Source organism: Anastrepha obliqua, chromosome 2 (genome assembly GCF_027943255.1).
Source record: "Anastrepha obliqua isolate idAnaObli1 chromosome 2, idAnaObli1_1.0, whole genome shotgun sequence".
Classification (NCBI taxonomy): Eukaryota; Metazoa; Arthropoda; class Insecta; order Diptera; family Tephritidae; genus Anastrepha; species Anastrepha obliqua.
Genome location: NC_072893.1, coordinates 71,898,347 through 71,919,506, shown reverse-complemented (window position 1 = coordinate 71,919,506; position 21,160 = coordinate 71,898,347). Strand labels below are relative to the sequence as shown.

Genomic DNA, 21,160 nt, shown 5'->3' with positions numbered 1-21,160 from the left:
AATAATGGTAATCCTCTGAGAGTAATCCTCTAAGAATTATTTGCCGCTCGGAGGCGGCATAAAACTGCACTACCCTATATTGGTAATTTACAAGGCGAATGGCTGTCCTGCACTTGATAGTACTGCTTTAATTTCTAAAAGGGAGACTTGTAGAGCGCAACGGACTTAGCCAGAAAAAACTTTCGAAATGCCGCTAATATCGCCGAGCTCCTTATTCTCCTACGATTCTCCTTTCACGTAAAAGTTGGAATTAACTCGTGAAAATTTTCCTCCGATGATTGATTACGATTTTCAACGGGGATTATCGGGACGGGAGTGCATTAATGAACTTACTTCGACTCTTGGCGTTGAAGCACCACACTTAGCCACAGTGAAACGCTGGTACAACGAGTTCCAACGTTGCTGTCGATCCTTGCCCGATGAATTTCGTGAAGGCCATCCAAAAACGGTTGTGCCAGATGCTGTGCGTCAATTGATAACGCAAGATCGTCATGTGATATATCACGAGATGGAGCCATCCTCGGGTATTAGTGGAATCAGCTTGCATTCAATAGAGCTTGAAGATTTGGTTGTCAAAAATATTTGTTCTCGTTGGATACCGCATAATTGAACAATTGCCCAAAAAACGAGCTCGCGTCGATTGGTGTAAAGAATTGTTGAAGAAAGTCAACAGTGACACGTAACTGGTGACGAATCTTGGAACTATGTATATGAACAAGCAAAAAACAAAGAGCAATTGATTGTATGAGTATGGGTATTCCAAGACAGGTTTAATTCAATAAAATTTGTCCCCCGAAGAAGCACCTCAAAGCAAATCGTTGCATCTTTTCTCAGAAAATCTAGTCATATTGCAACTGTACCAGTAGAAAAACTTAAAGCAATCAATTCTGAGTAGTTCACAACCGTTTGCTTGCCACAAGTTCTCAGAATATTGAAGAAAACCAACCGGTGAAGATGAATCGTCCCTCACCAAGACAATGCGAGCTAGGCTCACACAAAATATCGAATTAATGGGGCATCCGCCTTACAGCCTTGATTTTGTTTCCGAACATTAGAAATAAAATTCAGAGTCAACGTTTTTCAATTCCCACAGAAGCTGTTGAAGCTGGCTAGGTATCCGCTTCGGAGAGGCAAATGTGCTTTAAAAATTGGTTTAAGCGAATGCAGTAGTGTATTGACTTCCAAGGAGAATAGGAAACGCTCCTAACTGGCTTAAAGAATAAGTTATCCTAGGAGTTTGAACTCAACCGGATGTCAACTGTAGGTAGCCAATTGGCTAATGATCGTATTTTATAGTATGAACTGTTGCAGGAATGATATCCGGTTGTTTGACGAAATGAAATGCATCAAGTGGATATGCCGTACATAATATTAAGTTCAATTTGTCCAATACAAAAGGATGATAGATTACAAAGATTGGCCAGCTGTAGCAAAATTGTGAGAGCAACTTCAGTATTATGCGCGCTCATTTCCTATGTACACAGTCCGGGTCCAGTAAATAAAGTTTTCGTTACAATGATACTGGTAGCATCGCGAAACGTCATGGAGGTGGTTATCAAAACACTGCAACGTCACGTGAAATGGTTTAAAAGTGAAGAGGCGACTTGAGGGAAATCCCCGACGAAGTTCCAATCAAATGGCGAAAGAACTGAAAATATCTGACCGTAGCATCCGCCCCATCAGGAGCATACTGAAAAATGATCAGGTGTCAAGCCTTACAAGATCCAAAAGGCGCATGATCTCACACCAAAGCAGTAACAAGTCAGACTTGAGAGGGCGAAGGAGTTGCTTCGCTTGGCCGAAAGCAGTCAATTTCCGAACATTGCGTTTTTTTACGAGACATTTTTTCAAATTGAGCAATTCGTAAACTGCCAAAGTTATAGGATTTATTTCACTCACCCTTCATACGAGAATTTGAGTCATCGATTGGCCACCAGGAGGCAGCATCCACCACAGGTAATGGTTTGGGCCGCAGTAACCGCAGATGGGCGCTCTCCAATCGTTTTCATCGAGCCTGTAGTCAAGGTAAATGCGAAATAATATCGGGAAAGCAGGATATGGACGTTTCAACAGGACTCGTCGCCATCTCACAAAGCTCGAGTTAACCAAGAATGGCTAAAAAACATCGTTCCGAACTTCATAACGTCCACACAATGGAGAACAAGGTCCAAAATACCTGCAAGTCACATTCGGGCAGCTTGCTGTTCGTTTCTGGACCTTCTCAAAGCCCATAGTCAAGGCAAAAAGTAATCATATCGAGCAAAAGCAAATTGATTCCTATTTTTGTATTATTTTCACGCATTTTTTACTTGAATTGAATGAAATTAAATTTCCAAACTAAATTTGTGGCCTTTTTAATTGGTTACACCTCGAGTGTCGCACCCTGTACACTATTTTAATCATTCGTTGTTATTTAGATGGTAACGAAGTAACATCGGCGAAGGATATGTTGATTTTTTCGTATATCACCAATATAAGCTCAATTTTGTCGTGCTGCCACATCCCCCGTTGCGTCAGCAAAGCAGATGGCTGCTTCAAAATTACTGAGAGCCGGCTCTAACGGTTAGATGCAGGCCACACCTTCGGAATTCCCCTCCACCGTGTCATCTACAGACATATTTTGAATTCTGATCAATGTGTAGGTTAGGTTAGGTTAGGTTAGGGTGGTAGTCAGTCTATACGACCAACTCACTTAGACCTTTCAGGTCCCTTGTGATACTTGGAATCTCATTTATTTTTCTACGTGGAACTATTTCGTGGCTCTTATAAAAGCGCAGAATTAGTCCCATCCCCACCTCAGACAGTTCCGTAAAAGAATTGAAAAAATATTTGCCTAGAAAATCTGCTCTGATTTTAGCTAAAGCTGGACAATTGCAAAGGAAGTGCTTAACCGTGCAATGCTTCCGCGCCCTTGTAAACAATACTCTGGATTGTCATTTAGTCAACTAACAGACAACTGATGCCCGTGAATCAGCGGCGCGAGCGGTCTGAAATTAGTTACACTTCGAATGCCAGAACCTGTATTCTATTTATCGAAAGTTGGTCTTAAGGTTCCAAATGACAACATCATACTTTAAGCGAGAACAAGCCGAAGAGCTGTAAATAGCAGTTTATAGGTATACGGATCAGAAAATTCAGATACAATGCGACGAATGAAGCCTAGAACAGAGTACGTTTTAGCACCAATTATAGGACTAATTAAGATGTACGATGGTCACGTTCAACATGATGGGAATGCCCATATGCATTAAATTAGCTTAATTTTAAAAAATAAAATAATTCTTAAGGGGTTACATACGTCCAGACTTTTCAATAAATCGATTTTGTTTTTGTTACAGATTATTATTCCTTATAGGTTCAATCGTATTTCTGTGGAAATCGATTGTAAAAATTCCCCATAGATACAAATTTATGGTAGCTGTCCTTCGTTTGCACTTGAGAGTTTAAGCTCATTTTTCTTGAAACTACTTTTTCCGACACGGTCTGCATAATGACTCATACAGTTTTTAATATTTTTGATGGGGTTTTTTTTTTAATGTTCCAAAGTTCTCTATAGTATTACTTAGTACTAATTTTTGTAAAGAAAAATTAAAATAAATTTTTGTATAAAGTTTAAGTACTAATAAACAATGTATAACATTTTTTTATATTTATTTCTAAAAACAGTTTTTCTTTTAGCGCATTTTTGGCACTGCTTGACGTATGTAGCCCCTTAAGTATCATATACAGGGTTGGCCATATTAAACTGACCCATTGAGTAACCCTATAACTTTTTACTGTAATTTGAAATCTAAGGTTTACGTCAACAAACCAAAGACACTAGGCGCACTTAAGGCCAATATCCGACGGGAAATAGCCGCCATATCGGCCGAGACGCTGGCCAAAACTATGGAAAACGCCGAAAAACGGGCACATTACGCGCTACATTACTTGCGCGATATCATATTCAAAAAGTGATGTAAACGAATCTCCTTGAACTAAATTAAATGTTTTTCACAATGAAACACAAAAAAATGTTTCTTTTTCCATATTTTTTTAATAATCACATGGGTCAGTTTAATATGGCCAACCCTGTATAATATATGCATTACAAAAAAAATCATCAAAAATGGTAACAATTCTGTATACTTCTTGCATTTAACCCCTTTTTAGAAAATCTTAGAGGCATACACTTCCAATAAGGCAGCATCAAATCTTTAGTACTATTTTTACTATTTCAACTGTATAATTCCTCCATGGGTTCTACCTTACTATGATTTTATCATGGTAAAAATCATTGCTAACAGACTGAAATAAAAAAATTATATAAAAAAGAGAATAGAATGAAAAAAGTTGCATCAAGCACAAAAATATAAAGCTCAACATTTTATTTTGTATTATCTCAACTGTTTCCTCTACCTAAATGTAGAAAAACGCGTCTTTGTTGAAAAGTTAAAAATAATTGGATCCAAGCTACGCTCATCACATTAAAATTGTAGAACAACGGTTTTCCCATAGCGATCGTCACTGAATATGTAGACAATACAGCTTTTCGTTCGAAAATCGTAGAAACGAATATTAAGGGGTTATATACAGTTAGATCTTTCAAAAAATCGATTTTTGTTTATATATATTTTTTCTTAATGTACATTATGTAATATTTAATATTTTTGGCGGCCGCCGTAGTCGAATGGGTTGGTGCGTGATTACCATTCGAAATTCACAGAGAGAACGTTGGTTCGAATCTCGGTGAAACCAAAATTAATAAAAACATTTTTCTAATAGCGGTCGCCCCTCGGCATGCAATGGCAAACCTCCGAGTGTATTTCTGCCATGAAAAAATTCCTCATAAAAATATTTGCCGTTCGGAGTCGGCTTGAAACTGTAGGTCCCTCCATTTGTGGAACAACATCAAGACGCACACCACAAATAGGAGGAGGAGCTCGGCCAAACACCCAAAAAGGGTGTACGCGCCAATTATATATGGTATATATATACATTAGGGTGGTCCAAAAATGCATGGGAAAAAATTTATATTAAAATTTTTATGCTGCCGCCCCCCATAATGGTAAAGAATGAAAAATAAAAAGACCCGTATTTTTTTTTTTTTTAATCAGACCATATTTAATGGTGCCGCCGGGGCTTTGAAATATCCCATGTATTTTGCATGGGAAAAAATACTTTTTCGTAGATTTCATGTAAAAACCTGGAAAATGAATATATTTTAACCGGATACCTCAGTTTCTCTTCATAATTGGTCAGGGAATAACAACCAATTATGAAATAATTAATTTTTTTGTATTAACTATTTTTTATAGAACCCCAAAAAGCCCCCATAAAACGAAAATCTAAGAAAAAATCGAAAAACAATATTTTATATTACTTTTATGAAAATAGTTAATACAAAAAAAATTAATTATTTCATAATTGGTTGTTATTCCCTGACCAATTATGAAGAGAAACTGAGTTATCCGGTTAAAATATATTCATTTTCCAGGTTTTTACATGAAATCTACGAAAAAGTATTTTTTCCCATGCAAAATACATGGGATATTTCAAAGCCCCGGCGGCACCATTAAATATGGTCTGATTAAAAAAAAAAAAAATACGGGTCTTTTTATTTTTCATTCTTTACTATTTTGGGGGGCGGCAGCATACAAATTTTTTTTGGACCACCCTAATATACATATATTTAAGAATACACACGGAAAATTTAATATGGTTCCGGTGAATATTTTCGAATTTACACGCAAATTCGAAAAGGCGTTTCAGAGTTCTTGAAAGACTTTCCAAACTTTAAACGCGTTTTTCTCAAAATAGTGTTTTCAAAGTCGTTGACCAACATTACTCGAAAACGGCTAAATTGATGAGTCTCAAATTTTAGCACGAGTTTCTTAAATATATTTTTTGGTAATTAATCGAAGAATTGATCTCACCTATAAATATTGTTTTTTTTTTATAAACAATTAGGGCGAAATTTTGGTCAAAAATAGATTTTTTTTAGAAACCGCCATTTTGTCAAAAAAATCTATTTTACTTATTTCTTCGATTAAATACTAGATTTAACATTACTTTAACGAAATCTGTTTGGTTTTTTAATTTCAGAGGATCCAGTTCAGAGATATAGTGGTCACCGCAAAACGTCTTTTTTGAGAGGAGCTCCCGGAGATTAGCTGTAGCTCCTTTCCAAATAAATATTTTTACTAATACTCAGTTAAAAGATAAAAGTGTACAAATTTTTAGATAAAAAAATTTAAAAGTTTTCTATAAAAAAAAATCTGGAAATTTCGCTTTTTTTCGGCCTTCTAACTGTATATAACCCCTTAATAGGAAAAAAATTAAGATACACCACACGAATTGGTAAAAAACCTCAGACTAAACATCAGTCAAAGGCTTACGAGTCTCGCTTTAATAACACTGTGCGACAATTTTGGGGTCATCAAAATCAAACCGCACCGGACCTTTTTTTCTGAAAATATACCTATTCAATAGCAAAACCCTCGCTGGGTTTTTAAAAGTTAGCTCGATTTTTTTTTTTATTGCGTTTTGAAGTTTTCTATTTTCATGAGATTTTGGAGTTTTACCTGTAAGCTAAATTTAACTTATAAATCGACCTTTGTTTGATTGAATCGATTTATTTTGTCATAGCTTGATGCAGAAATTTCGTACATGTACAAATAAACTTATTTTGAGAAGAACCTATATCTCAATACGCAATTTTGAATACCAAAATTTCGAAAAATTGTATGTTTTTACCATTTTTTACTGTAATTATGAAAATAATTAAAATTTCTCACTATTTCTTTTAGCAAAAATGTTGCAAAATGTACTAAAAAAGTCATTTATAAGATAAAACATAAAACTGAACTTTAAGTTTGTTATTTTATAAAAAAATAAATTTTTAACAAGATTTATCTTCAAAAAAATAATTTTTTTATACTCTGCTTTAAATTTTTTTTTAAATATCTAAAAACTCTGTAGGTAAAAATATTAAATAGATTAAGTAAAAAGAATATAGACTTGAATTCTTATAATTTTTTTTTTTTTTTTATTAAAATAAAGAATTTTTACGTACTAAAACCTTAGAGACGAGCTCTTTTCGACAATGATTGAATTTCAACATCATCATTATCGGAGTAATCAGATTCATCAGTAAAGAATTCCATGCCTGTCTCTTCTTCTTCTACCTCATATTCTTTTTCCTCCTGGTTACTCCATTTTCCTTCATTTTCTTCCTGGTCGTATTGAAAAATATGTTTACTCCACCAACATATTTCGGCTAGTATGGCACCTGGAGCTCGTTTTCCTCGGTATCTTGACTCAAATGGCATCGCAGTTTGATGGTAGCGCTCTCCTTGCTCATCTGATTCTGTCGACAATTGTTGACTAAAATAGTCCAAATGTTGGTGAAGAAAGTGAATTTTTAGCGACATATGGACCACAATTTTGGAAAAAGCGGGTGGTTACGTATAAAATTATTTTCATAATTACAGTAAAAAATGGTAAAAACATACAATTTTTCGAAATTTTGGTATTCAAAATTGCGTATTGAGATATAGGTTCTTCTCAAAATAAGTTTATTTGTACATGTACGAAATTTCTGCATCAAGCTATGACAAAATAAATCGATTAAATCAAACAAAGGTCGATTTATAAGTCAAATTTAGCGTACAGGTAAAACTCCAAAATCTCATGAAAATAGAAAACTTCAAAACGCAATAAAAAAAAAAATCGAGCTAACTTTTAAAAACCCAGCGAGGGTTTTGCTATTGAATAGGTATATTTTCAGAAAAAAAAGGTCCGGTGCGGTTTGATTTTTGATGTCGCACTGTGTAATAATTATCGCTAAAACTCAATTAATTGGGAAATAATTTGTAGATTTTGTTCAATTCTCTTCATGCCCTTTGCAAACTTTGGCTCAAAACTCTCCTTGGTAGGGTATAAAGAAATACAATTTTGGTATCATCTTCAAACCAACAACACCAACCACTTTCGCTCCCAGCGCTTCAAACCAACACAATGCGAATGGCTAGCAATGCCGTTTGAACATCGTCGATCGTCTGAGATCATCGAAGCAAACTTCCTGCGAACACATCGAGTTGGATAAGGCAACTAACAACCAACAACTGGCAACTACTAGCAACAACGCAACCAGCCACCACCAACAGCAGTCAGGCAGTCGCCGCCGCCGCCGCATTCGCACACGCGCATCAGAGTCACAGTCAAGTCACAGTCAGTATTAGCTTGAATGCGAGGTGGTGTGAACGTAAACGTAGGCTGATCGCATCGACGCATCGATCGATCGCACCGATAAGTTGCCAAAAAAACAAAACAAACAAACAAAAAAAAGAAACTATTTTGCAGAACGAAACTTGAAGCGGGTAATTCGAACTTGTGTGTTGTTGAAATTCTGCTTGGAAAGCAAAAGCAAAATTAAAACAAAAAAGGCTCTGCTTAAGGAGCATCATTAGCTGTAAGATGTAGCGTTGAAAGCGTTTTGTCGCACCGAAATAAAGAGTGCAAAGAGTGTGGCGGAGTGCAAGAAGTGACAACGCGCGGTGCTGGGTCGAATGATGGCCTGATGTGGCTTTATAATTTTTGTATTGTGTGAAGAGTGTGTGAAGTGTCTTCGCTGCTGTGGTGTTGGCTATTATTGGCAATTTACTTGCCAATCTGGGCAGGTCTTAAAAAAATATGTGCACACATCCTGTATATCTTTGAATGGGCATATACATACATGTATTATGCGATACATACATACATACATATACGCGCATAAATATTGCTGGATGTACTTATTTACATACACACAAACATACGCATGTATGGAGTATTGCGAAGAATGGAGCTTATTTGCTCAATACTTGAATTGTTATTAACTGTATTACGATAAATAGCAGCAAACAAATAAGAAAACAAAAATAAAGAATTAAGCTAACTAAGCTAATTAAGCGCTGACAACGTTTGCTTTTCATCGCAAGTTAAGTGTCTCGTTATTTGTTTATCTCTAATACTCAAGTTTTAAATTCCGTCTCGGATTTTTCTGTATATTTTATTTCAACGGCTATCATTCAATTTATGTGAGTAGGAAATGTGTAAATAAAAACATAGATCTTCGTACGCCAACATATATACACATACATATCTATACACTTACGTACATACTATACATATGCCATAAAAATAACTGAAAAACACTTAAAGGCAAAATGCCATAAAAATTGTGACTACGTTGTTGACAATCACTGAACAAAAACAAAAAAAAAGACATTGCAAAAAATTAATAAATTCAGCAAAATTTGCGGCTACAAACCGGCTGCACACAGCCCCATAAGCGCTAAAGTTTTATGTAGATGCCTACATACGCACTCACACATACTTGCACATGTACATACACACACATGCATAAGTAAATATGTTATCTGACTTATTAATAGATCGGCCTCTGATCGGCTGTATGCTTCATGTTTGATATATCGATTTTTAATTGGGAGTGTATTAATGTATTATTCGGCTTTAATGCTTGACACGCTCGGTGCGTGCTAATGGAAATTGGGCGCAGTTGTTGAGTTCTATCAAATAACATTGCTATGTTATATTGCTGTTATGAACTATGGCACATAGGATTGATTTTAACAGGTTATTATTCGGCACCTGTTAATGTTGAATTAAAAAGTGCGAAATGTGCTCCGCTTTATTTGTTATTTTTTATTTATTTGTTTATCAAACACACAACCAAAAGTTATTTAAGGGTGTTTGAACTTATGAGTGACTGTAAGTACACCTAAAGGTAATGTACTTATGTATATATGTATGCAGTTAGCACAGGGACTTTGTAAGACATTAAATATAAAGAATGTTCAAATTTTGATGGTATAGAAATAGTAGAGAAGGGAAAAGGGGGGAATAAAAGATATTCTTACGTACATATCAACAACTATTGGCAGCAAATTAATGTAGCAGTTCGCTTTTAAAGCGCGGTGTGCTTTTGATTATTTTGATTTGTAATGGTAGGAAGTTCCAAAGATGGATCGCAAGGGCAAGGAACTGGCGTTATGTTACTAGGCAACTGTATTTCATACTAAGTAAGTGAAGGTATCGAGACAATTTAACAAATTGAAGTCGGTCCATAAGGTATTTGGGCTCCTGAGAAGTAACGACTTTGTGCAGAAGTGTTAAACATTTTAACTTTAGCAAATTATTAAATGGTATGGAAATTATTAGTTTAGAAAAAGCGGATATGTGCTCATGGCGTAAACGTATCTCTCATTATTGTTGTAAAGGACATGAAGCTTGCTAGACTCTCACAATCGGCGTACAGTTCACAACCATAAAGTAACGTTGGTTTTAAGGGGTTAGGGGTAGTCAGAGGTCTGAAAAAATGATGATTTTCAATAATTTTTTTTTGCGAGTCAATTGCTTTATTTTGCAAAAATAAAAACATGACATTAAAACATCATATTTCAACTTGACTTTCGAAAAATTTCATAAAAACTTAATAATTGTAAAAGTTATCGCTGTTTGTGTGGAGCCCGTTTTTCCAGAAGTCCCTTGCTGTGATTGTTTGTTTGTTTGTTGACAGTAATAGAAGCCTCGCCAGGGTAGGGCATATCACCTGTCGTCTTCGTCTAGCTTATCTAAAGGTAGGCCCAGGAAACATGCTGTTTCGACGGGTTGGGTACAGAGGGAGAGGGGTGTTATATGAGTCGGTTTTAGAGGGCATGTGAAAAGGTGATCATCACTAGTCCTTGGAGATTCATCTAAAATCAATCGGACAAGATAAATTAGTTTTATTAATAAATAATCTTGTGCTTGATCGAAGCTTTTTTTTTCAAAATTAATTCAATTTCAATTCAAATTTTCGAGAAAAAACCCCGATAATTAATTGCTATAAAAAAACGAAATTTTTGAAAAAAAATCCTTCGATCAGGCACGAGTTTTTTATGTTTTTCGAAAGCAGTATAAATTTTATTGAGATCTACCAAGCGGTTTTTAAATTACAGTTATCACCAGTTCAAAGAACATAGTTTTGAGAAAAACGCATTTAAAGTTTTGCTATCAATTTATGTAGACTTGCTATATACGAATTATTGACATTGAGGCTAACTGCAGAGCCGATGAACTAGCGAGACTTGGCAACAAGTTGACGGATGAGTACATAGACAATGACATAGGTATACCCTTACGGACATGTAAGCTGCTTATCCGTGAAGAAATCGTAAGGAAAGCAAACGAAAGATGAAGTAATGAAGCCACCTGCAAAATCGCCCATCAACTGTGGCCGACTCTCAATGCTAAACGCACAGAATCTTTGTTAAGCCAAAATAAGCACAGTCTTAGCACACTGAATTCAGTCATAACGGGACATTGTCTAATAGGTAGGCACGCCCAAAGGATGGGTGTGCAAACACATGGCTTCTGTAGAAGTTGTCTTGATGAGGAAGAGGAAGAGACAATCTCGCACCTAGTGTGCCACTGTCCTGCTCCATCCAGACGCAGGTTTAATATTCTGGGTAATCAATTTTTTAATGAGTTGGAAGATCTCAGTTCTACAGGAATCAGAGATTTCTAAAATTTTTGAAAAGCACATACTGGTTTTAGGGGCTATGAGCCTGAGTGTGTCCCACAGGACAATCGCTTCAACCTAACCTATACGAATTAAATATTAGGAAAAAAATATTTTTCAGCACTTGTACCACCTAGAAATTGTAAATATATAAAGTAGCGTATATGTAGGGATTATATATATATATTTAGGTATACTTATTATATGTATACATTAAAATGGATATTCATAACAACAAAACCCGAGATGTCGGTTGCTTGCAGCTGCTGCTAGCTAGAACGCTCCGCAGCGCCCGACCGCCCTTTGTTAATTGTTCAATAACTCGAAAAGCATTTGTCGGATTCACTTCAAATTTTCACACAATAGATATTAAGGTATTATACTTTAAGAAAATGCAGAAAACAAAAAGTCCAATTTTTTGAAAATTTTGATTACCCCTATTTAAGAACGCCTTTGGTCAAAGCAGTGGAAATTTCACTGGGGTAAAGTGCTGAGTAGTTCATAATGATCGTAGCATACCATAGACTTTGCCTATTGCACTATAGGTTTGGATATCCCAAGTCAGATTTCTATTAAAAGTTATTCCTAGGTTCTTTGCAGTGCCCACAAATTTTCCAATAGAATTGTTCAGTTTCACTTCATTGCAGTCGTCAAGCTTTAAAGTCTTGTTGTAAATAACGATGTATGAGATTTGTGCGTAAGTATACAAGGGGTTTAAAGAAGTATGATGCCTTTTGAAATTTCGCGAACTGGAAAAGCGTCAGCACAAGTATATTATATAGTATATATATATATACTTTCAAGGCGACGAAATAGAAGTGAGTGAATGAAAAAATAGTTTTTGAAATCATTATTTATTTAATTATTTGAAAATTTCGGTTTTTATAAATCATCTTACTTTTTAAACACACCGTACGTACGTATGTAAATTGTATCGGGCCGTAATATACAATGATATATAGCTGAAGCTTTACAGTTCAAAAGGTTCTTTTAAAATTTGTTGCTTGGCGCAGCCAGTTGTGCGTTACAGCATTCCAAAATAAAAGCAAAAGGCAAGGAAATGCTACGCATTCTTCAGTACCACTACGACCAAGGTGACGAGTCGGAGCAGATGGCCTAACAAATTTGTGCTGTTCATGGACCCACTTCAGTATCGGATGCCAAAGCAAAGCGGTGATTTCAACGATTCCGTTCTGAAAAGCAATCGTCGAAAATATTGAAAAAAAAAAATCAAGGAAATCATCGAGTGGGAATGGCATGCAGAAAGGCCCTTGTCTAGAAATTTAAGATTAGTTAGATAACTGTTGGAAGTTATTTATAAACATTTATATATACATAACTGACGGTTACACCATTTTTTTTTTTGGTGTTTGGCCGAACTGCTCCTCCTTTTTGCGGCGTGCGTCTTGGTGTTTTCCACAAATGGACGGACCGAAATTTTTATGCCTCCTCCGAATAACAGATATTTTTTGTTTTTTTATAAGAAGCTTCTTCATGGAAGAAATACACCCGGCAGTTTGCCATTGCAGGCCGAGGGGCGACCGCTATTAGAAATCAGAATACTTATTCTGTAAATTGGTGTTTCGAGCCCGCGATTTCGCAATTGTGCACTATCGAATGGTAGTCACGCACCAACCCATTCGGTTACGGCGGCACCCAACTATTTGCATAAAGCTAATTAAAATGCAAAGCGAGACTCGGTACCACACTTCGTAACGAGAGCATAGAAAATGTCATTGGTATACCTCTATAAACATGTAAGCTACATATTTTTAATTGAAAAATGACGGCGTCATGAACTCACCTGCAGAATCTTCCGACAATTGTTTCCTACTCTCAATGCTGAACAAAGCTAAATAAATAAACAGATAGCATACCAGCTAAGCCAAAATGAGCTTTCCCTTAGCACACGGACTTTTATTATAACAGAAACGTTCAGAGGCTAGGTGAGCAGGCAGAAACTGTCGTTTCCATGACAGTCGGTTCTACGCAACCGGAACGGCCCGAATTTATATCCGGCCAAGGACTGTCACTTCAGCAGCATTCCTCGTATATGCACGGGGAATGTTTATGCTGCTACAACAACCACAACAACAAGGAGATGATCTCTCACCTTCCGTGCCACTGTCCTACTCTATACAGATGAAGATCCACTGCTTTACGTAGACAATTTTTTAATGAGTTGGAAGATCTCCCACTGCGAAACTCAGGGATCTTCTAAAATTTTTGAGAAATTCACATTCACAATGAGCTATGAACCTGAGTGTGTCTCATGGTGGACAGCTGCTACAACCTAATCGGACATAATTTCATAGTTGATATGAAAGGAAAAATGTTTGAGACCTTTTTACATCACCTAATACAATAATGATAATTTCATTCATATGTGTTCAATTCTCAAACAGCCTATGAATTATGAAATAATTAATTAAAAGCGCACAGGGGTTGCTTATTATAACAACGCTCCTACCAGCGCTTGTAACTCGGGGGCTCTAGGCTGCCTGAGCTTTCAATCTCCAAGAAATAAAGTGCACAGTTGCCAACTTGGCGCTTTAAACGCTAGATTAAGTGCTTTTTGAAAATTAAAACGCCCGAAAAATCGTTTAGTTTTTATAGCTGTGCGAGCACTGAATTTACAAGAATGTACGAATTTAGGTGCTCTAAAATAGATACATTTTAAAACGTACATATACATACATAAAGACTCAGATAGTCTGAATCCATTTACAAATGTGGCAAATTTGGATCTGGTCATTGCCATATTCAAATGCGGAAGTTGAGCGCGCTTTCAACACAGGGAATACTTTTAAAAGCAGAATTCGGAAATGCATTGTTCCACATAAAAACGGCTTAATAAAAGAAATTTGTTGTTGTGACAATTATAATATACCAATTGATGTATATTGCCATATCGATAGTAAATACATTTATGGGGTTAGGGGTAGTCAGAATTTTCGAAAAATTTAATTTTTTTTGCATTTTATTAAAGTATAATATCTTAGAAATATTGTGTGAAAATTTGAAGTGAATCCGACAAAAACTTTTCGAGTTATTCGACAATTAACAAAGGGCGCTCGGGCGCTCCGGTAATCGATTGCAAAACTTTAAATGCGATTTTCTCAAAATTATGTTTTTTGAACTGGTGATCACTGTAACTTAAAAACCGCTTGGTAAATTTCAATAAAATTCATACTGCATTTGAAAAACATAAAAAACTCGTGCCTGATCGAAGGATTATTTTTTTCAAAAATTTCAATTTTTTTAAACAATTAATTGTCGGTTTTTTCCCAAAAATCTGAATTGAAATTGAATTAATTTTGAAAAAAAAGGCTTGGATCAACCACAAGATTATCTACTAATAAAACTAATTTCTCTTGTCCGATTGATTTTAGATGAATCTCCAAGGACTTGTGATGATCACCGCAAGGGACTTCTGGAGAAACGGGCTACACACAAACAGCGATAATTCTTACAATTATTAATTTTTTTCTTTTTTGAAATTTTTCTAAAGTCAAGTCGAAACATGATGTATTAATGCTATGTTTTTATTTTTGTAAAATAAAGCAATTGGCTAGCAAAAAAATTTATTGAAAATCACCATTTTTTCGGGCCTCTGACCGCTTATGAAAATTCGAAAATATGACTACAAGTAGAGAATGCTGAGGAGATTGATTTTGAAAAAAAAAAATGTGTAATATAGCTGTACATTTTAAATGCATAGAGGTACATTTCTTGGCTACACTGATAAGGGTAAAAACTTATTTAACCCAAACAAATCGAATTTGCTTTTGAGAAAGCAAATGCTACTCGTAAATTGTAACAAATCAGTATTAAATTGTAGGTATTCAATGTTCCATATGTAGTTCAAGTGCTTTCCATTTCAATTCAACCGGGCTATTCGGATCATGTTCTTCGATTTCGATGTAACTCAAATATGTTGCTCTCTGATCAAAATAATTAGACACGTATTTTTTTGTTCGCCCGAAAAAATTTTTTTTCAAGAGTTATCGGCAATTTTGTTTTTCGGCTCAAAATCGATTTTTTTTAATTATATAAGAAACATTTTTTTTTAAATGTCCATAACTTAGTCAAAAATGAACCGATTTTAATAATTCTGGGTTCAAAATGATCGTCATTACTTACACGAGCGACTTCATGTAGAAACAATTGCAAAAAAGTAGTTGAAAATTTTTTAGTTAGCAAAAAAGAAAAAAAATTGAAATTTTTTCGAAATGTAATATTTCAAAGAGTTTTTTTTTTTTTATAACTTTTTCCAAATCAAGAAGACACCTCGAACTTCAATTGAGCTGCATGCCCAGTAGCTAAAATGAGTTGTTTTTGAGTAATGTATTTTTGAGTAAAAAACCTGTTTCGCAATTTTTGTTAAATTTCGAAAAAATTTTCTTTTTTGCTTTTCGGGCGATCAAAAAAATACGTGTCTCATTATTTTGATCAGAGAGCACATATTTGAGTTACATCAAAATCGAAGAACATGACCCGAATAGCCCGGTTGAATTGAAATAGAAAGCATCCTGATTAGAAAGTCTTCGGCGAGTTGCAACTTCTGTCTGGTAAGGTTAAGGAGAATTTTTTAGAAGAGTTTGTTTGTTTTTGTTTTGATTTTTTAATTTTTCCGAATGGTAGTCACGCAGCAACCCATTCGGCTACGACGGCCGCCGAAAAGGTTAGGTTAGGTTAATATAAATAAGGAAGATAATATAAAACATAATATAAAGAAAAAAGTTGTTTGGAAGTAAATCTCTATAGTGACATTATCTCAACCTTGGTTAAAAAACCAACTATTTTATTTTGAATTTTCTCAAAACATTACAAAACTGAAATTTTTTCGATTTATCAATATTATTGTAGTTTAAAGAAAAAGAAATCCTTTATTTTCTCGGTAGATGGCTGTAGTGATCGATATGTCGTAAAGTTTATGCTCGAGCAATTTAAAATTTAAAGTCTCGGCCGCCGTAGCCGAATGGGTTGGTGTGTGATTACCATTCGGAACTCAGAGAGAACGTAGGTTCGAATCTCGGTGAAACACCAAAATTAAGAAAAATATTTTTCTAATAGCGGTCGCCACTCGGCAACGGCAAACCTCCGAGTGTATTTCTGCCATGAAAATGCTCCTCATAAAAAATATCTGCCATTCGGAGTTGGCTTGAAACTGTATGTCCCTCCAATTGTGGAACAACATTAAGACGCCCGCCACAAATAGGAGGACGAGCTCGGCCAAACACCCAAAAAGGGTGTACGCGCTAATTATTTATATATACGATTTAAAGTTTATGATCGTTGTCAAGGTGATATTTCACACTAAAAAAATATTTTCCTGTTTTGTGAAGTACAGGGTGTTAACAATGGAAGTCAACAAAGAGAAAATTCGGTACATTTTACAGTTTTTCTTAAAGATCCTGTTAAACATCGACTATAAAATAGAGTTAAGCCATTTGTGTAAAAATTTTACGCCAAAATAATGGATTCCTTTTTTCTCAAACTAATGTTAATAATGATTTTATTCTATTACATAAGTGAGTGACAAGTGATTACTAAAATGTATGCATTTTTTTTTTTTAATTCGAAAAAAAAAACACTAAAAAACAATGGTATTTTTCAGGCTCTCCTATCGGACAATCAGTTTTGGTGCTGAAAAATACCACCTACGCTATACACTGAATAAAATACTTTAGAAGTCGGCAAAAAATTCCTTAAGGGGGTATTCTAGTGTGAAGGCATGAATTTGAGGTGTTTTTTCGGGTGCTATAAATAAAAAATAACAAATATTTTTTAATAAGATATTTATTAATGTTTTAAAAATACATAAAAAATTAAAAAAATCTCAAAAAACGAGAAACTCAGAAAGTAATAAGTTGTTGAAGTGGGGGGTTAACAAAAAATGGCGCGCTACACCTACCACGATTGCAAGCGTTCTAATAATCTGAAACAAAAAAATAAAAAAAGTTATTAATCTTGATGAATGCTGCTATCGTACTTACTACAAAAAAGTCGAAAAAAAATTTTTTTGGCCAAATTACGCCTGCCCGAAAAAATGATAAATTTATTTACTACTTTTTGTTACTTTGCGGAATTTTTTTTAAATATTATAGTAAAAATTTTTATTAAGTTTATAATAAAAAAAAGTACGATAGATATACTATATATACACTAAATTGCAAGTAAATCGGTTAAATAGAACCTGAGAAATCAAGGTAAACATTTTGAAATATGTAGTTTCGAGAAAATGCGTTTAAAGTTTTGGGTGCAATTACGCCCTGTGGCGTTTCAGCCGATCCAGTTTAGAAGTCGTGACACTAAAATAGATATATCTCTGGAAATCATTAAATCCTTTTAAGGATATATTCTTGAAAGGTTAAGCTTTGAGAATATAAAAAAAAAACGATTTTTTCGAAACTCTACACTAGAATACCCCCTTAAGTAAACAATCGCCACTTTTTGAGCAAGCGCGTGAGAATTATAAAAAATTGCAAAAAAATTGTTATGCAGCTTATTACAAAAAATCTAATTGTAGTCGGGTGTGAACCCTAAACACCACAGCTCTGGTGTGCGCCTAAAGTATGCATGCATTGTCTTGAAAATTATTTATGTACTGCCCAATTACATGCGCATCATCCGTTGAGAATCGTCTTTTAAGCTTTTAGCTGTGTCGCTTGATCCATTTATTGCTACACAAAACAAATCACAAAAATCAATATTTCTATAATACACCCATATATGTATGTATGTACATTTGTACTAACATATATATTACAAATAAATAATGTATTTAAGTACTTCCCTTATTATACTCTCCCATAAATTTATATCCATGTAAAACAAATAACCAATTGATACTACGAATTGATGTGTTCATCACCGTTCCATCCATTGTGTTGCCATAGAACTAAAAGAAAAAAAACAATGTAGAAGAGGAAGTGACCATTCCCACGCTCGAATAGATGTTTTATTGACTCATTTCTTGCCCCTTGAAATGCTTTTGTCACATTCTGCTCATTTGGACCCATCAGCAGCAGCATCAGTCGACACCTTCTCCTGCCACGATGTGCAAGTGTATGTGCATACATACATACATACATACATACATATATCTATATGAGGTTTTATACAAGTGCGTGTCTGTGTTTGCTATGTTTGTAAGGGTGTGATTCACTTTTTTGTTGCAACATGTTAATATGTATGTCCAAAACAAAAACAAAAAAATAAAAAAAACAAGTGAGAAAGTCTACAAACCATACGAGACGGCAGCAAAAATAGACAAACCAGCAAATAAACAGTTGACACGACCGACAAACAGTTGGACATTGAACGAAAATACCTGTAATGCCTTTAGAACAAAAAGGGAAAAAGACAAAAGCAACACACTTATAAATCCCACAGACTAACTGGCTAAGCTAAACGGCTTTTGCTTGTCGATTGTCCGACTAGCTGTGCAGAGTGGACAACTGGCTGTTGGCTGTTGTTGGCAACGGTCATACGTTTGCTTGTTGGGCGTCTCACTGCCCCTGGTTAACCGGCTTTTTGAAGCTGATCGCCTTTTCCGTAATTTATTTGTGGCTCATTTCATTTCAGTCCATCAAGCCCGTGGTGAACATTTTGAAAGCCTTATTATGAGACTAGTTACATATGAAGCATTTTGTAACCAATTTTAAACTATCAGTTCTAGTGTTTTGGTGCATATTAGAGACTTGAGTACTGTACGCTGATCCAAATTTAAAGTTATTTGCTCGTAATTGTACGATTGCTGATACGTTCACGGATGTGACAATTCGGTCTCAAATAATTGTGCACCTTCAACTCAAACCGGTTATATCAACTCAAGTAGGATATTTTGTGTTGTTGCTTTGCATGTAATTCGCACTTTTCCTAGTATTCTTTAACATATTGTTTGTGAAAAGAATCTAACCTCTAATCCCTTTTTAGGTTTTTATTTTCGTGCCGGCTGCATTTTATGCAGGGGGATTTTTGGAAATTTTGATCCATGGCTAAACATCAGTATGGGATAAACAGTAACTGTTTGATGAACTCAAGGACCGTTTAGCACATTTATAAAGCCGCTTTATTCACCGCCGTCAGCCGCTCCAGTTGCACCTATTAAATGTACAGACGCTGAGGTTAGGATGTTTTTTAACGAAGTTTTCCTTCTTCAGGTTTGTTTGGCCAGCGGGAGATATTTAATTTCTCTTCTACCACCCATACCTGGGAAGAATTCGCTATCCTTCACCTGCGAAGCGCCTTCTACAGTTTACAGCCATCCCCGAGGGGGCCCTTTGGGTCGCAACTAATTCTTCACTGAGGCTGTTAAGGCTTGTGCAGGAATCTGTATAACTAATGAGCTGGCTAGGCAGGGTACCCCTGCAGTGGAGTCTGGGTGCAAGGATAAGGTGTGGCTCCCTTGACTACCTGTGATCCGCTTTTGGACCGCTGTGCGTAGGCTTTGCAAAGTTCCAAAGTCTCTTTGATCGCGGAGTGTTATGACTGCGGGAGGTTCTAAGGCTAACAAAGGCACAATTGTCGTTATTGGCGCGAGTGTCGGATTGAAGTTCTGAGGTAGCTGTTTGAAGGAATCATTCCAGCATCTACTACTCAGCTTCCGTACTTTAACAAAGATAAGCTTCGGCTATCTTGGCTTTCGCATTTCAGCTACAGCGGGGAAACGCTTTTTATCTACGCTTTTTTAACCGGGTACTACTCGTATCTGGTTTGGACATTAGTTTCCTGCGGAACTTACAAGTGGGTTTTTATGAGGAGCTTTTTCATGGCAGAAATACACTCGGTGGTTTGCCATTGCCATCGCTGAGGGGCAAACGCTATTAGAAAAAGAACGTTTTCTAACGTTTTCACTGGAATCGGTGTTTTTTTGTGGCGGGTCTCAAACTCTGCCTATATCCTGGGTTGCTTCGCCTTCTCACATTAGCCCGCTCTCAACCGTCATATAAGTAACAATTGGTGATTCATGCACGGCGATTCGAACCCGTGCACGTCCGAATGATAGTCACTCACCAACCATTCGACTGCGGCCGTATATTACAAAGCTTTAAGCTCCTACTTATCCAAAATAGATCCGTAAATACTCAACACATCTAACTTCCCCTTCTTTTTGACTCGATTCCATTGAAAGAACAAGACATTCGTGAACCCTCCGGTATATGATTTCGATAAAGACAATTAAGTGACTTAAAAATTGCATTGGAGCTTAGAAGTTATGTTACAACAACATACTAGTTCCACGCTAGCTTGGAGACAGTTCAATTTATTGCAGGGAATGAACTTATGCATGAATGTACAAATGTTTAAACTCGTACTCGTATGTCTGGGTGTTGGATGTCTGGAAATCGCTGGCTAGTGGACTTGTAGTCACTGCAGGTGTGCAGACAAAGTTGGTGCGGAAATGTGAAGGAAGTTACTAAAGCAATGATAGCAATCAACAGAAGCTACCCACTAAAATACGAAGAATAACATAAAAATATACATACATACATACTTACGTACTTACGTACTTAAATACATAAAAAGGCAGAAGCAATAACAAGACAAAAACAACAAAATGCAACGATCAAAAAAGACGGCAAAAGTCAGTGGCGCGTTAATTTTTTA

The 21,160-nt window shown here is 35.7% G+C and overlaps 1 protein-coding gene across 5 annotated transcripts in view; it reads left to right on the top strand.

Annotated features, from left to right (window-relative positions):
- The first annotated feature begins 8,169 nt into the window (after positions 1-8,169).
- LOC129237198 (protein shifted) overlaps positions 8,170-21,160 on the top strand; it is a 56,496-nt gene continuing 43,505 nt past the window's right edge. Inside the window, exon 1 of one of the 5 annotated variants that reach the window (XM_054871716.1) lies at positions 8,170-8,360. Coding sequence is in view for 4 of the 5 variants with exons in the window: in XM_054871719.1 (XP_054727694.1) it covers positions 9,058-9,059 (2 nt within the window). In the remaining variant the exon portion in view is untranslated. Of the gene's footprint in view, positions 8,361-8,851; positions 9,060-21,160 lie in introns of those variants that run through there. The other 4 variants (XM_054871719.1, XM_054871717.1, XM_054871718.1 and 1 more) reach the window with 4 other exon arrangements.